The sequence below is a fragment of the Eurosta solidaginis genome, chromosome 1 (genome assembly GCF_040869045.1).
Source record: "Eurosta solidaginis isolate ZX-2024a chromosome 1, ASM4086904v1, whole genome shotgun sequence".
Lineage (NCBI taxonomy): Eukaryota > Metazoa > Arthropoda > Insecta > Diptera > Tephritidae > Eurosta > Eurosta solidaginis.
The window spans coordinates 35,120,934-35,138,260 of NC_090319.1; the positions used below are offsets into that span (position 1 = coordinate 35,120,934).

At 34.9% G+C, this 17,327-nt stretch overlaps 1 protein-coding gene across 3 annotated transcripts in view; it reads right to left on the reverse strand.

Annotated features, from left to right (window-relative positions):
• Window positions 1–5,849: 5,849 nt before the first annotated feature.
• The window catches only part of LOC137251459 (organic cation transporter protein), a 202,401-nt gene continuing 190,923 nt past the window's right edge, over window positions 5,850–17,327 (reverse strand). For all 3 annotated transcript variants that reach the window (XM_067786080.1, XM_067786074.1, XM_067786090.1), the window contains 3 exons: window positions 14,692–14,837; window positions 14,404–14,531; window positions 5,850–11,115 (listed from right to left, as the gene is read on the reverse strand). In XM_067786080.1, coding sequence (XP_067642181.1) covers window positions 11,109–11,115; window positions 14,404–14,531; window positions 14,692–14,837 — 281 coding nt within the window. In that variant the 3' untranslated portion in view covers window positions 5,850–11,108. The remainder of the gene's footprint in view (window positions 11,116–14,403; window positions 14,532–14,691; window positions 14,838–17,327) is intronic.

Genomic DNA, 17,327 nt, shown 5'->3' on the forward strand with positions numbered 1-17,327 from the left:
TTTCTGCATAGTAGCAGTTACATTATTCATAGAATTTGTTTAAAAAAATGTGCTATTTTTCTGTTCGCTGTTTTATATAAAATTTTATTTGAACAACGCAATACATCTAATACATTTTTAGCTGAGAAAAGGAGTTTATGAAAAACACTAAGATGGGATTAGTTTAAAATAAGCTCTAAGAAAGGTCGTAACCCAAAAAACATTGAAAAGGTATTTTTCCAACTATTAAGAAATTTAAAGTACTCACGTTTATATACAACGTACGTTTTTTCCGAAGCTTCATAATTTTTTTCGCTCGCTTGGAAAGAGATTTCAATTGGAAAATAAGAACAAACCAATTGAGTTGTTAAATTTCTTTTTGCTTTTCAATTGAAAATTTTTCAAGCGTGCAAAAAAATTTTTGAATCTTTAGAAAAAGAAAACCCCAACAGAATTTTGCAATTACTTTGAAATATTTTTGAAATTTTAAGCTCTCAACTTCATATCCAAATTTTTTCTCTAATAGCTCTCGAACCTTTGATAAGTTTCGAGTAATTTACAATTCTCTAGGAGGTAATCGCTTCATCATAAAAAAACACACACACACACAAAGAAAAGTTGAGTGAATTAAATTTTGAGGAAACAAGATTGAAATTTGTATAAGTAAATGAAAAGTATGTACCAATATTTTCACTAAGTTATAAAAACCAACCAAAACAATTACATACAAACATTCGTACCACCACCTGCAAAGACGGGCACCGATGCGTATACGTAACATTTGTTTACTCTTCAGTATAAAAAAAGAGTTAATCTTATACAAACGTCCAAAGGAAGCTTACATAAGTATGCCAAGAAAATATTCACAATATTGCAATCTAACATTTGGGATGAATGAGAGAATAACGTTTGAAGACAAGTTGAAAAAAACCCTCTTTTGGCTGAGGACACCTTAATTTTCAAATTGAGTGTTGAAAATCAATGTTTGAGAAGTACGTTTGCTCTAAACTTGAGCACTTGAGCTCTAATGTGACTTAGGCTTAAGTATTTTTGGGTAGTCGACACTCTTCAATCGGTGTAAGGAATGGTCTTCATTTGCTATAATAAAGAGCGAATTGAAATAGTAAGGCAACTCATGCTATGCTTAAATCCCTCAAAGAGCTCTTAGATTCTGTAAACTTAGTAAACTTGTATGAAATGCGTTTAATTTGCGTGATTTACTTGGTTGCAGAGTTGCCAAAGTAAATTATTTGGAAAATTAAATGCCTATTGAAATACACATATAGCTGCCACTGCTATTTTTGTGTTCTCAACTGTATGTACGTAAAAAATTTAGGTTTTTCTATAATTTTATGGCATATTATCAATCAATTTGTTTACTTTGTGCAACTAAATTTTAGAATTTTAAATTCTTATAAATTTCTTAATTGACAAATATATTAGTTTTTTTGTTTGGCACTCGTATTAATATGAATAAAATTTAATTGACAACTAACTACTACTATTTACAATCCATAATTAGACATATATAAATTCTTAAAATAAGTTCTTTCTTTAAAAATATGATGAAATTTTGTTGGACGCTGTTTACACACAAACGAGTAACGAGGCGCGGCGACTTTCTCTCTTGCTGCCTTACTTCTGTTGTTAAATTTTATTTTTATTCCTTTTTCTAATTGAGTAACTTTTTGTTTTATTTGAATACAAATTTTTAAGATTTTAATTGAAATTTCTAATACTTCACAATAATTTTTCAAATTTTCAATAAATAAAACCAAGGCGAATCCATACCAGGCGGTGGCAAAGATAATTCAACCAATTCGCCATGCAAAAGAATGTCAAGTCAAAAGAAAATTTTAATTGATTTCGATTAACTGACATATTAAAGTACAAGGCACTGTATGGAAATTAATCAAGAAGAAGCAATCAGCTGTTGAGATAACAACACCTGGTACTGAATTCGCCTTGAATAAAACACTTGGTGGTCTGCTCTATGGGGTGCTGGTCTGGTGGAAAGCACTGGACACGGCGAGCACCTCCAAAATGTTAGTGTCAGTGCAACGGACGGCGCTGATCGGTATCAGTGGCGATCTCAGAACAACACCTACCTTGGCACTGTATGTCATGCTGAACATATATCCAGTAGATATTGTGGGAAAGGCGGCCGCGGCCCGTTCGTTAGTCAGGCTTCGTGATATGGGCTATGGGCTTTCGTACTTCGGACACTCTAGCCTTATTACCAGTTTCGACTTTATCCCGGACAGGACGGACTATTGTATGCCGATAACTGCTCCCTATGCAACCTTCACCCCAGTCATTCCACCGAGAGAGGAGTGGGACCGGTTAACTTGTTCACGGATGGGTCGAAGTTGGACGGAAAGGTTGGTGTGTGGGGGGGGGGTTCCTTTGTCAAGAGCTAAATGTAAGCCGCAAGTTTAAGTTGGCTGATCCCTGCAGTGTATTCCAAGCGGAAGTTGCTGCGATTAAGGATGCGGTGGATGAAACGCTATCCAGTGCTACTACGGTTAGGGAATTTAACATCTACTCTGATAACCAAGCGGCTATCAAGGCCTTAAGCTCAACTACAGTGCGATCGAGGGAGGGGAGTGCCTGACCTCGCTTGCGATTGCACCGAATTATTTTACAATTAAGATTACCTGGGTCTCAGGCCATAGTGATATACCGGGTAATTGTCAAGCGGATCTCTTAGCCCGCAATGGCACAACTGAACCGGATGAAGATGGCTGTAGGGTTTTCGGGATTCCACTGGCCACCTCTGAATTACTCCTCCATAGCTGGGCCTCGAGTCAGCTCAGCAAACGTTGGGCGAACACCACGTCTTACAGGGTAGCAATATCTTTCTGGCCGAAAGTGGATGGCCGAAGGTCTGCTGAAATAATTGGGTTCACTAAGGCTCACCTATCAATGGTCACTTGGGTTTTGACAGCGCACTGTGCCATGGTTATCCATGCGGCACGTCTCAATATACTGGAAACTCCATCCTGCTGCAGCTGTATGGAGGATGATGAGGTGGAATAACCAAATCTCTTTATGCTTGATTACCCAGCTTTTGACAGAACTAGGCGAAAGTACTTCGGTCGCGACTTACTTGGATCCCCCGAGAATTTATCCAAAGTTGAGATCGGTATCATTCGGAGCTTCATCGTTGCTACCCAACGATAGACAATCGTAGCTATATCTACGTCACCGTTATTTTATTGCATGTTGCATCACAACGGACTTTCATGTTGTCCAAGTGAGCTCCCCTTATTAGGGCAGCTACCACCTAACCTAAACTAACCTAACCTAACCTAAACACACATTTTTAAAAAGAACTGAAATAAAATGACAAATTGTTGCTTAGAAAGAGTTGCAGTGTGTTAATATGATAAGCAACTCCAAAGGAGAAATTGTCGATAATCAGAAATAAAGCTTTTGGTGTGTAAACAGCGACTTAAGATAATTGAGTGAATTTTATGGAAGTGGCTGTGCTTATCACGAAAAAACTGAAAATACTTGTTTTATTTTTCAAGTACCTGTTCCTGCGATAAGTCCCAAGACAGTTTTATGAAAAATTGGTTTACTTAGAATAGAAGTAAGAAAGAATTCAGAACAACTGCCATAGCTCGTTGTATAGATTCATTTCGGGAGCTGCTAAACCCCAACATCGTCAACGATTTGGCGTCGCTGTTCCCACCATTCAGCTATCACAGCGTTATTTGTTTGTCTTCATAATTCCTATAGTAGCGTTCCATTGAGTCATCGAGCTCTGTATCACGATCAAATCTCATTGGAACGATCAGGATCAGTACTATAAGAGTTGGCAGCACTCAACGAATGTGTACACACAATAGGGTACCTGCTATTTTCAACTTTTTTCCCCCGAATCGCTCCATAAATTTTTACTAAAAAGTAAAAACAAATTATAAAACTGATAACTAGTATTATTAGTTCTTTAAACCCTACAAAGGCGATATATTTTCCATATAAAATTGTATGGGATTTTGCACTTAAAAAAGCTAGAGTACTAATGCTTAACGAAAGGGTCGACAGTTTAAAACACGTCCGAAAATATCGGGAGAGGCACCAAAAGAAGCGTTTTGAACTAAATAACTATCGTCTCAAGGCTGCTATTAAAAATAATACTTCTGTCAAGAGTTTGTGCAAAAATAAATTGCACATTATTTTGTGATTCTTGTATTTTTCAAATAAATAATGTATAGTTTTTCTATAACGATTTAAAATGAATATAATGTAATTATTTTATGGCCTTAATAATTTGTTTTTAGACTTAAAGTTAAAATGTATGGCTTGTCGAGTGGAAAAATATTGGAACGAATTTAGTGAAATTCCTTTTATTTGCAACCTTCTGCAAACGTTAGTATCGCTAAATTGTTGAATAAAATAACTGCAATATTCAATAATGCAAAATGGTCTTTATTAGACTACTTTGAAAATACTTCACAATAACACGTATACTTAGCAACCAATAGCGTGCTTAAATCAAACTGATTGACTAGGCCACAGCTTGTGCTACTTTTATACTCTTCGGTTTCCTCATTCGCATATTTCTAGGCATTTCTCCTTCTGGAATTTACTAGTTCGCTGCAGATTGCATACTTTTGTGAGTATCTCAAATATATGCATGTGCATTTGTAGTTTATAGTCTCTCGCAAAGCCATATGCTTGTGTCTATGTGAGTAATAATGATTGAATACTTTTGTGAGTATCTTAGATATATGCATGTGTTTGTGCGTAGCTCTCCGCTGCTGTATGTACATGTGTGTAGACATAATGATTGATTTATTTATGTACAGACTAATGACGGCTTATTATCGGCTTAGAGATGATAGTATCCCTTAATGTTGCTAATATTCATTACAATATATTAAATATCGGTACTGTAAGTCTGTAAGTACTACTGTTGTCAAAAATTTTCCTCAAAAAACCAAATCAACAGCGTCACACTGTTGATCCGAAATTGATCCAGGTAGATATCAAGATCACAGCGCCGTTGTTGCATTTGCATGTTACATTTCTATCCGTTTCTTGATCACGTTTCATTGGAACGCAACTTATATCTATGTATGCCAAATGATTTTCTGTTGAAAAAACATTTTTCTGTCGAAGAAACATTGTGAATACTGGTCTTATTTTTATGACAATAATAGTGTCATATTTCTTGACACTTTTTCTGCGTGCTCTGTTCTCTTAAACCTTTTCTTTCTTCTATTCTAATTAGCAAATTCTCCAATTAAGAAAAAATATATCAACAATAATAATGGCAAAACAATTTGCGATCAAAAGCTTGAACTCCGTTTGAACACAATATCTTAAAAACGGGGAAAGACATCAATAAATATAACACTATGGTATCATTATCATAAAAATAAGACCAATATTTCCATTGTTTCTTCGACAGATGTCGCGTTGTCAAACTCAATTCAAAAAAAAGAATATGAAATAAAATAATAGAAATAGAAACTATGAAGACAAACAAACAACCGCTTTTATAAATAAATAAAAAATGTAAGGTGCGATAACCTCCGGCGAGGTCTAAGGCCGAGCTTCTCTTCCAATTTGCGTCGTGCTCCTCTTGAGTTTCCCTACAAATTGGCCGGACGGGACCTACATGTTTTATGCCGGCATCTGCAAAGACAGATGAGTTTTCACAGAGAGCTTTTCATGGCAGAAATACACTCGGAGCGCTTGCCAAACACTGCCGAGGGGCAACCCCGCTTAGAAAAATGTTCTTCTAATTGAAAAACCTTATTTATAAAAATTTTGATGTTGCTTTGCCCGGGGTGTAAACCCAGGGCATACGGTGTGGTAAGCGGAGCACGCTACCATCACACCACGGTGGCCGCCAACCGCTTTTATACCTGAATGGTTAAAACAGCAGCGTCAAAACGTTGCCGATGTAGGAGTTTAGCAGCTCCCGAAATGGATCTATACAACGAGCTATAGCAGTTTTTCTAAATTTTTTCTTTATTCTATTCTAACTAAAAAATGTTTCGATTATAATTTATGCTATGGCCTTGAATATTGTCGGCAAACATTATCATTTCGATACATATATGTACAGCCCAACTTTAAACAAAGATTGCGTGAGTGTTTTTTCCCTTCTCCCATTCCTCGTATTCTAAATAAAAATTCCTTCTGAGTTTTTTCACTTTCCCTTTCCTCCTATTCTGAACAATGTTCGAAAAAGCGGAAACCGGTTATCGGAGAAAAGTAAGTATTATGAATGTGAGTGAGAGGGAGATTTCTCTGCAATTTCCTAGAAGTTTTTTCACTTGTTAAATTAAAGGGAATGCATCAAAATAGTTAAAGGAAATTGGTTCTTTTAAGAAAGAACACTTATTTGTACAAATTTGTGCTATAATATGTACATTCTACTACAATATTTTTTATTTTAAGTCGAAAAGTATATCATAAGCAACGGAAGAGCTCTTGGCATATTTGATGCAGCCATCCAGAAGGCTTAAATAAATTTTGGCAATTGCTTTGCTGAATGGAAGCAGGCAACTTCGGCGGATTTGTGTTATCCCGCAGTCTTCTTCTTATTTTCCTCTTTTGATGTCACCAATTCATTAGTCATTTCATTGAATACCATATGAAATGCAATACTGTGCATTGTTTATACTTTATTTCTTAATTGCAAACAAATTCGGAACAGTAAACAAATTTTTAAATTTTTTAAACAAAATAAGAAATGCGCAACGAAATTTAAATTGACAAAACAGCTGACTTCGATAATTCGAAATTCCTATCCCCCAATTATTGTTCTCCCTAGGAAAAAAGAATTGGAGGAATTTTTTCCGCGGAAATAAAAGAATCCGATTGAACAAAATTCCGGGGGAATATTTAGTATTGGGCTGATACATATGCACATGTAAACATCAAAGCAAGCAGTCACACATACATGTAAACAGCGCCGTTAACAGCAAAGACCCAGTACCAAAATAATTCAGAACTGAAAAAGGTAAGCGAGTTGGTAATAGGTTTCGAGGTGAGAGACGGAACAAATTTCGTTTTAAAATCGTTGTTGTTATTTCCAACAAAAGTATTTATATAAAAGTTATTCGCACAACTGAACAACTCACTGCCATGTATGTGCGTCGGTAAGGTGAACAGCTGATCAATTCATTTACCCAAGTATGTGAGTTGGTAATTCATATAATTTACTAGCAGACCTGGCAGACGTTGTTCTGCCATAAATATGGCCTATCTGCATTTTTTAATAAGCTTTTTCCGTCTAACTCTGCCCTCCCCCACCCCTCTTCACTTTTTTGTGATCCTTTTATTCACTCCTCCTTCCGTCTTTTTCGCTTCATCTATCTCCATATTCGTCTCATTCTATTTCTTTCTCAGTATCCTTCTACTTCTCTCTTTTCTCTTCTCTCACCTTCTTCTCATTCTTCTTCATCCCTTATTGCCTTTCCCAGAGGGTGGTATGTATTTTGTTCCAGTCACAGTCCCAGTCCCACTCCGAGTCTCAGTCCCGGTCCTAGTTCTAATCCCAGTCCCAGTCCGTCTCTGGTTAACTTCCCGGAAAAAAGGATCGTAAATACTAATATAGGCAAATTTATATACCAAATTTTCAAATTTTGAATTTTTTCTAAAAAAAATCATCAATCAAGAATGGCTAAACCGATTTGGGATTTCAAAATCAACTAACCATCATCTCTCCTTCCTGTATCTCTCCTAAAAATTGCATGGCAATCTTTCTATCCGTTCTCGAGTTATGGAGTGACAATCAAAATGTACACTTCTTTTTATATATATAGACTAGTTAATATCCACGACGGCGAGTTGTTTAGGTATGAATTTCGTAGGACACCGCTGTGTTAAAATTCAGCGATGAATTCAGCAGTAGGCCCTCGCTTTGGCTTCTACCAACTCATTTGCTATCTTTTACCTTTTGTTACTGGGAGAGAATATTTCGCGTATATGGATGTAGGCAACAGCTAGGAGCAGAAGTTATTACCAGAGACAATTTAAAGTACAGATGTTGCATGCGCGAAAAATAGTGTAAAACAAGCTTCACAAAAGTGTAGTAGGACACTCACCACAGCAGAATGTGTTAAACTACCACTGTCAGTATTTGTTCTTTAACAATTATTTGCAACCTTTTTATTCACCTAATCTGTTCAGAATTTAAATTTTTACTCTCTAAACCTCCAATCAATGTATTATGTGTGCTTAAATTAACTATGTTAAAAATTGTGTTACAGTTTGTGGTGTGTTGGAAGTATCCTACAAGAATTTTGTTACGCTCCGCTGCTTTTCATTGAAGTTCGCGCATGTAACATTCAATGACGTTAGACTACAAAGATGTCACAGTTTTCATTTTGGGGACCTCTGGTCTAGACCCTTAGAGTTATATGCGAACGAGGCAACAGAGAGTAAAAAAGCAGCGCAAACTGAGGAATAACCAATCAGTTTGATTTTAACACGTTTTGAGTGAAGCACGCGTTTAATTAATTTGTGAAGTACTACTACAATAGAGTTGTAAATGAAGAACATTTGGCTATACTGCGTATTTGTGTTATTTATTCGACACTTCTGCGATACGAACGTTAGCAGAAGCTGCATAAATAATCAGAATTTCAGAAAATCGTTACATAGCAACAAACTTACAAATTAATTGGCCGATAAAACAACGACAAAATTAATTTAGCGAATATTACCAAGTTCGACATATCGCTACGGAGTTTCATAAAATCCAATTATTGACGGAATCGGATAAATATTTTTGTCATAATTTGTGGAATTTTCGCTTTGATGTTCAATATAGATTCAAAGATTAAAAAGATATATAATTCAGTCACCAGCCCAAATTTTTTTGAATTCACTGCAGCAATATTAATTGGTTCCAAATCTAATTCCGACATGAAATGGATTTCATGATATCCATGCCGCTAGTTAACAAATAGTGCTCAACAACAACATCAATGTGAGCAAATGAAAGAGCAACCTGCTACACATACATGTGCACAGCAACAATGAGCGCAGAAGAAAATATATGTTTTTGTTTAAGTCAGGGTTGCCCTATGGCTTAATGTTTGAAAAAATTTTAATAACAGTTTTTTTACATTTAATAAATATTTGCGAAAATTAAAAAAAAAAATTCCCACACACTTGCATAGAATATAACAGCGAATATGAAATGCAGAAACGAAAAGTAAAAAACCAAATATTCGGTAAGGCTGTACGCAAAAAGTGTAGACTCTGGAAGACAAATTATGGCACACCGATTGAGTGGTATATAAGCAGCGCAATCCGCGCCACCGTGGTGTGATGGTAGCGTGCTCCGCCTACCACACCGTGTGCCCCGGGTTCACACCCCGGGCAAAGCAACATTAAAATTTTAGAAATAAGGTTTTTCAATTAGAAGAAAATTTTTCTAAGCGGGGTTGCCCTCGGCAGTGTTTGGCAAGCGCTCCAGGTGTATTTCTGCCATGAAAAGCTCTCGGTGAAAACTCGTCTGCCTTGCAGATGCCGTTCGGAGTAGGCATAAAACATGTAGGTCCCGTCCGGCCGATTTGTAGAAAAAATCAATAGAAGCACGACGCAAATTGGAAGAGAGGCTCGGCCTTAGATCTCTTTGGAGGTTATCGCGCCTTACATTTTTTTTTTTTTTTTTTTTTTAATCTAAGGAAGGATTGTTCAGTTTGATTTTAGCACGTTATAAGTGAATAAAGAACAATCTGCAACATGGAATATGGAAGAAGGCAAAGAGTAAACAAGTATTCTTAAAATTCATCACAATATATATAATTAATTTATGTTCGCATAGGGTGTTTTTAAATAAAATTCACAGGTACGGCATTTTGCAAACCATTTCTGAAATGGTGTGCCTTACGAAAGTTATTTGAAAACGGCAGCCGAGATAGGTTGATATTCCATTCTCCAGTCGATTTACTTCATTTGGTTACAACTCAATAAACCATCTCAAACAGAATTAATGCACAGTTTATTGCATTTCAGTAAAAAAAAAAATATTAATTTCGATATCCTTTGGATAATTGTTTCACTACTTGACTTCACCTTGGCAGTTGGTAAAAATGTGTAGGCTTCAAACTACTTTCAAAGTAGTTCCATTTCCGGGAGTGTTCTTTGTGATAAGAAAGACACAGTCACTTCAAACTTTTTAGTATCCTATATTAACTACTTTAATATAATTAAATACATACATACATATATATGAAAATTTTATTAAGCACACATAGAAATTGTTTTTAAATTTAATTGGCATTGTTTATATAAGTTGACTTAATTAATAATTGCTTGATAATAAACATTTTTTTATATCTAAATATAATGCAATTTGCAACAAAAAGGTCCTGCCTATATTAATTTACACATTGCTCTTAATTGTTTATTTTATTTTTTTATAAATTAGATTTTTTTTGTTAAATCTTTTTTCCGAATAGTTAGTATAAAGTTACACACATATAAAACATTTATAATTGTAGCATAAGTTTATAAATTTTGTTTTCGTTTCGCAACTTTCACTTTTCATTTGGAAGCTTTTCGTTATGATTTTCTGCTCTAATTAATTGCAGATTTAAAACTTAATAAATAAAAATAAACTACATTGCACTGATATGTTGTAAATTACTTACGTGTCTACATCAACTGATGTATATTTATACATACATATATGATAAAATATTAGTTTGTATGTTTAACGAAATACTTTTTGTTGTTTTTTGGTTTGTGGCATGAACTTGTGGGGGACATTCAATGCTCTCTAATGCTTTCTTTCATTTTTTTAATTGTTTTTTTTTTTATAATTAATTACTAATTGCTTTCTTAGTTCGTTTGTGTTTTAATTGTTGTTGTTTGTTTTTATTTTGGTCCAGCCAAAATTTGCGTAATTATGTGATTTTAACTTATTCTTAATCGTAATTTGGTATTTTTCACCATCTGTTTGTTTTGTTTTATGATTTTTAGTTTTAGAGTTTCTCTCATCGCATGGGAATTTGAAAATTCAAGGAGTTCCCATTGTTCAACATTCCTTCTGTTTCCTAAGTAAATTCGTCGTATTTTTACAAATAATCATTCGGCATTCAAATGCGTCAATTGCTTGGATTCTTCTCAGATTTATAGTTAAGTCAATTCTAACACCTGCAAATAGATAGATGTGCATATTTATATTGATCCAGATTTAACATTGGAATGTGTATAAATTCGTTTTACTGTCAAAATTATTCGTTTAGAAATTTAATCTTAAAGCTCTACACCATTTCCAATTCTAAATGAGAAAGTGTCATATGGCAATGAGAATAGTAAATTTTAATTGAGAACGGTCAGTTTTAAATGAGAATAGTCAGTTATAACTCAGAATAGTGAATTTTAAATGAATATAGTCAATTGTAAATGAGAAAAGTCAATTGTAACTGAAAATAGTCAACTGGAAATGAGAATAGTCAATTGTAACTGAAAATATTCAATTCTAAATGGGAATAGTCATTTGTACATGAATACAGTCTGTTGCAACTGAGAACAGTGAATTTTAAATGAGAATAGTCAATTGTAAATGAGAATAGTCAATTTTAAGTGAGAATAGTCAGTTGTAAATGAGAATAGTTAATTGTAAATGCGAAAGCGTCAAATGAAAATACTTAATCACTTGTAAATTATTCCCCAATTTTGCACTGAAATTCTCGGGTAAACATGAAATGAATCTAAGGAAATAAAAAGAAAAGGAACAGGAGATATATGAATGGAAGGGAATAGAAAATGTAAATGAAATAAAATGGCTGGTTCCGCGATCGGAACCAAAGCCTTAATCGAAACCGAAACCAAAGTCGGACCTCCAACCAGAACCGAGATCAGAAACAAAAACTCCGGACCCGATGCCTTTATAAAAACAGGGACGATCTCATCGCCGGAGGTTTACTCTAAAACGAAATCAAAACCCAACCAGAAAGCCAACCGGAACAGAAGTCTTAATTATAGCTGGAAGCAAAACCAAGAGCAGAACACTAGCTGGAACCGTAGCCACAACCGAAACCGAAACCTTAATCGAAGTCGGAACCGAAATGGGAACTCCAATCGGAACCGAAGCTTTAGTCCAGACCGGAATCGAACACAAAACAGGTTACAACCAGAACCAAAGAACACCAACTGAACCCTAGGATTAATCATAGTCATAACCCAAACCGAAGCCTTTCATCGAGATAGGAACCGAAATCAAAATGGGATCTCCAATCGAAACCGAAGCTTTAATCGAGACCGGAACCGAAGCCAAAATGGGTACGCCAACCGGATTCAACGCCTTAATCGGAATCGAACCGTGACCAAAACCGAAACCGAAGGCTGAATCGGGACTTGAACCGAAACTAAAACCGGAACTACAACCTGAACCGAAGCCTTAACCCAAACCGGAACCGACACCTAGAGTGAAACTCCAACTGGAACCGAATTCTAGATTGGGAGCTTCATCAGAAAATAAGATCTTAATCAAAAATGGAACCGAAACCCAAACCTAAAATTCAACGGGAATCGAAGCCTTAATCGAATTCACATTCGAAATCCAAACTGGCATTCCAGGCGGAACCGAAGATGTAATTGAGATCAGAACAGAAGCCACAAGTCCAACCGTAAACGATGCCTTAATAAAACCGGAAACGAAACCGAAACCAAAACTACAATGGAAACCGAAACTGTACTGAGTTTGGGCCCAAAAGAGAACAAAAATCGGGCCAAAGCCGATGCCGAATCTAAAACCCATACTAAACTAAAAAATAATTAAAACCGAAATTGGACCAAATTTAAAACCCAAAAAAAAATCAAAACCGATAGAAGATCCGAAAACGGGACCGCAATAAGAACCAGAAAACTAATCTGGAGCGTGGACCGAAAGTGGAATAGTCAAAATTTAAACAAAAACTGATAATGCAAATGAGTTAAAATCACAATCGGATCCGAATCAACAAACCGAAATCGTAAGTTTAAAAGCGAATCGATTTTTCAGTCGGCATCGAAATCAAAATCTTCACCGAAAAACCGAGATTGTATTGAGTATTAAATTGAAACGAAAATTAAAATCGATAGCACATCTGAAAACGGGATCGAACTCGGAAACAGGAAACTAAAGCGGAGATCGAAATTGGAACCATGATACTAAACTGGGATTGAAATTAAAGATTTATCCATTGCCAAAATCGGCAAATAAACCGAAACAACCGAATTTTAAACAGAAACTGATAGTGCTAGTGGAATCAAAATCAAAACCGGTCCCGAATCAATGAACTGAAAACTAAATTATAGGGAGTCAAGCTTTCAATCGGGCTCGAAATCTTGGAAATCTTGGATAAAAAACTGAAACTAAATTTGCAACAGAAATCTGACTAAATTTCAAACTGAAAACAAAATTAAAATCGATAGCGGATTTGAAAACGGGAACAACGATTCAGAACAAGTACTGAAACTAAACCATTTCCAGTTTTAAATGAGAAAGCGTTACTCGAAAATAAGAACAGGCAATTGTTAATGAGAAATTGTCATATGGAAATGAGCATAGTTATTTATAAATGAGAATGCGTCAATTGCAAATAAGATTTGTTAATTGTAAATTTAATAAGTCAATTGTAAATAAGAAAGCGTCACTTGTTTATTAGAAGAGCTATTTGTAAATGTGAGTGCGTCGAATGAAAATGGGAAAACGTCATTTGTATTTAAGAATAGTCAGTTGTAAACGGGAAAGCGTTAGATGTCAAAGCGAAATATTTATATGGAAATCTCCATGGACATTCTCAATTACAATTGGCGCTTTAGAAATTTCATTTGACGCTTTCTCATTTTCTAAGTGACTATTCTCATATCGAAGTGACGCTCTCGCATTTATATCTGACGCTTTCTCATTGACATTACTAATTGATTAATCTCTACAGAAAGCATCAAATGAAATTCGAAGATTAAACCGAAACCAACGAGTTTTAAGCAGAAACTGATAATGCAACTTGAGTCAGAAAAAGAGACGTAATGTAGTTCTAAAAATAAAAAGCTGCCTTAATTAAGTTCAAAATCGAAATAAAAATTCGGTGTAAAGTCAAAAATGTATGAAACCGAAACAATAACAGAGTATACCAGGGTCCGTTATTGTATGTGGTATAGTCACGCGAGTTTTTAGACGTACATCCGTCTCATCAAACTTCATGAATACTTGGTAATGATTCATTTTGTTTTGTTGATTTTCTGACAGGTTAAATAATTAATGTTTTTTTTTAATGATTTCGGTAATTCCTTGCCAAATTTGGTTTGGAGACAAACCATTTTCGGCGATAGGCCATCTTCATTGAACGAAAAATGACACTGAATATGGCACAACCCTAAAACCGGTTTGTCTCATAACCAAATATACTCCAGTATTTGGTATACTTAGCAATAATTTTCTTCTCGTTTACTTACTTTTCTTCACGTGGTTTTTGTGATTTCGTTTGAGCAGCTATAGTTTCAGGTAGGAACAGTACAACAAAACCACCAAAAAATGCAAATGCAGTCAGAAGTGTCATCATAAAATGAATTTCGATTTTATTCTGAAAAATAAATAACAAAAGAGAAAAATATCGAAAAAATTAATTAATGGATTCACAAATATGCGAAAACATTTTTGTTCAATGAAGTGTGAAAACAGATTGGCACAAAAATTTTGCTCTCTGAACGTTTATATGTCTGAGAAGAACAATCATCACTTACCAACAACGATAAATATGGTGTAAGTATTAGTGCTGCACCAGCGGCTACATTACAAGCACCCACACCAACATTACGTATGGCGGTTGGATAAAGTTCAGCGGTGTAAACCGGCATTATTGTATTGCCAGCGCTGATTGTGAATTTGCCTGCAAACATAAAGATAGGCTGAATGAATAAATACAACAAAAACTCCAGATAAATGTATTTAGCATAAATGAATGCTTCAAAATGCAATAGAGCATGAATTTGTGTGTTGTTTATGGTAATTTAAAGATTTTTTTGGTTGTAATTCAATTTAATTCAGATTGACAAATACGAATATGTAAGTACGTATTTACATACATATTTATGTACGAACAGTAGCGGCCAATAGCAGTAGCAACTTCCATAAAATTTCACCAATCAAATTCTTCTATTTTATTTTCGATAATTTAAACTTATTATTTAAGAATTCATGAATATTCAATTATTATGTTGTCTAAGAGAAACTGAAAAGAAAGAAAGAAACATTTACTGGCATATTGCGATGGTACCATTTCGAAACCCGCCACGTAATCATCATCAATCAATTATCAAAGGTTTCACCGAGATTCGAACCGCGAATCACACAGTGAAACTGCAGTTGCCTTAACCACTAGGCTTAACTGCTTATATTTGTCTCCCTGCCTATTTCAATAATTTAAGAAAAAACTTCCATTAATTTTTTAACTGAAGCTATGGAAACCAGTTTAAAACACGCTTTATAAAAACTCGAAAAAAAGTTTACGAACATTTTGAACTTTTTATTTTGAATTTATAGAAATTTTTTGAGTATGCAGATTTGTAGCCCTGTCAGTTTTAATCTAACAAAGCTCAAGTCTCTCGAAATTCGCATTAATTTTTGAAAATTTTTTCCGAAGGGTGTTTCAGATTTTATTCAATATAAAAAACAAAGATCTACGCCCTTCGTATGCATGGTAAAAGTATTATAAGGTAAAACCATTCTCTCTTCCCGCCAGCCAAAATTGTTTTTTTGATTTTTAAAAAAATTTTCAAATCTGAGCAGGTTGGGCAGCTTGAAACAATTGTAAAAAAAGTCTATACAAGGAATTCTTCGTGGCTGACCAATTCAACTTCTCAGGTGAGGCGATGCTAATTTGTGTAGACTAAAAATTTCGGACCAACGACTCAGTTTTGCCACACGGACGTTAAGTTGGAATGCTCGATTGTGAAGTCATCCAGACATAGTATGTCTTTTCAAGTTAATGGTAAAAGTTGTCTTTGTCTGCGACAACAGAACTGAACACCGTAGCGTCTTTCAACCCGTCTATGGTACTGTTGTTGTTGTAACACTGATTCGCTCGGCTGTATTCACTCGATTACTGAAGGAATAATCATCAAAGTATTGTAGCAAATTCCAAAGAAACCAGCAAACAGTGTTGAACCATGAAAGAGTCACTATTAGAGGTGATGGTTCTACATTACACGATTTATTATCCAAACGTGAATATAGCTGTGGCATGTTGGGAAACACCACACATATATATATGAGATGTATGATTTCTTCTTCAGTAATAACTCGTTTGTAAATAAATTCCTTCCAGGAACTGTTTGTTCAGCTTTTCCTAACGGTGTATAATATAGAGGGCTTCCGCCTCACATTCAAAAGGAGACATGCTGGTCTTCAACTTACGTCGATGGGTGGGTGTGGATGTGCACTTCCTGAAATGATATGTTCGATAACAGTGTTAAGTTACGTGGTGTGAAAAATCTGGAGAGAAGGGAGGCAACAGATTATTCTGGAGTACTTTCTTATGATACCAGCTTTTGCATCTGACAGGACATTAACTTGACGAACAAATCGGAAGGCATGCCTTATCGCGGAAGTCTCTTAATACAAAGAACCATGAAGCTTCCTGTTCTTCCACAATGTAGCTAAAGTTTTTGGCAATGCAAGATGGGAGCGAAAGTTTTGAGGACTACGTCTGGCCGTTATTTTCCCTCTAAAAGCAATTATGTTCCAACAATATTGAATGCAATTAATTTTAAAAGTATAATTGCTGTGTTAGTTTTTTTTTAATGAAAACAAAACCAAAATAAAATTAAATAAAATAATTTAAAAAAAAATATTTAATTAAACGGTTTTATTGAAAACAATACTTACATTAAGTATTAATAATATTAAAGGCTAGAAAATAATCAGGTAGGTCCTAGGTACTCATCATCACATTCCTCCTAAATCTAGGGCATTGATCAGAAAATTAAATGAAAGCCTTGGGCGCGTGAAATTTCTAAAAATGTAAGGCGTGGCATAACCTCATTAAGGTTCAGTTGGTCTTATGTATGACTATCAATAGAAATTTTACGCGTCCATCGCTTTTATTCAATTGTTTGATCAACGCCCTAGATTGATAAGGAGTGTGATGACTAGTACCTAGGACCTTCCTAATTATTTTCTAGTTTTAAGTATTATTATTACTTAATGTAAGTATTGTTTTCAATAAAACCGTTTAACTTAAACAATTTTTTTTTAATTATTTTTTTCTATTTAGTTCGTTTAGTGACTCATTATTACAAGGAATCTTTCCTGACAATTTGTTACATTCTAAGTCCTCAATACATTGTCCTTCCAAAAACTTTACTCGACACTGCGCCAC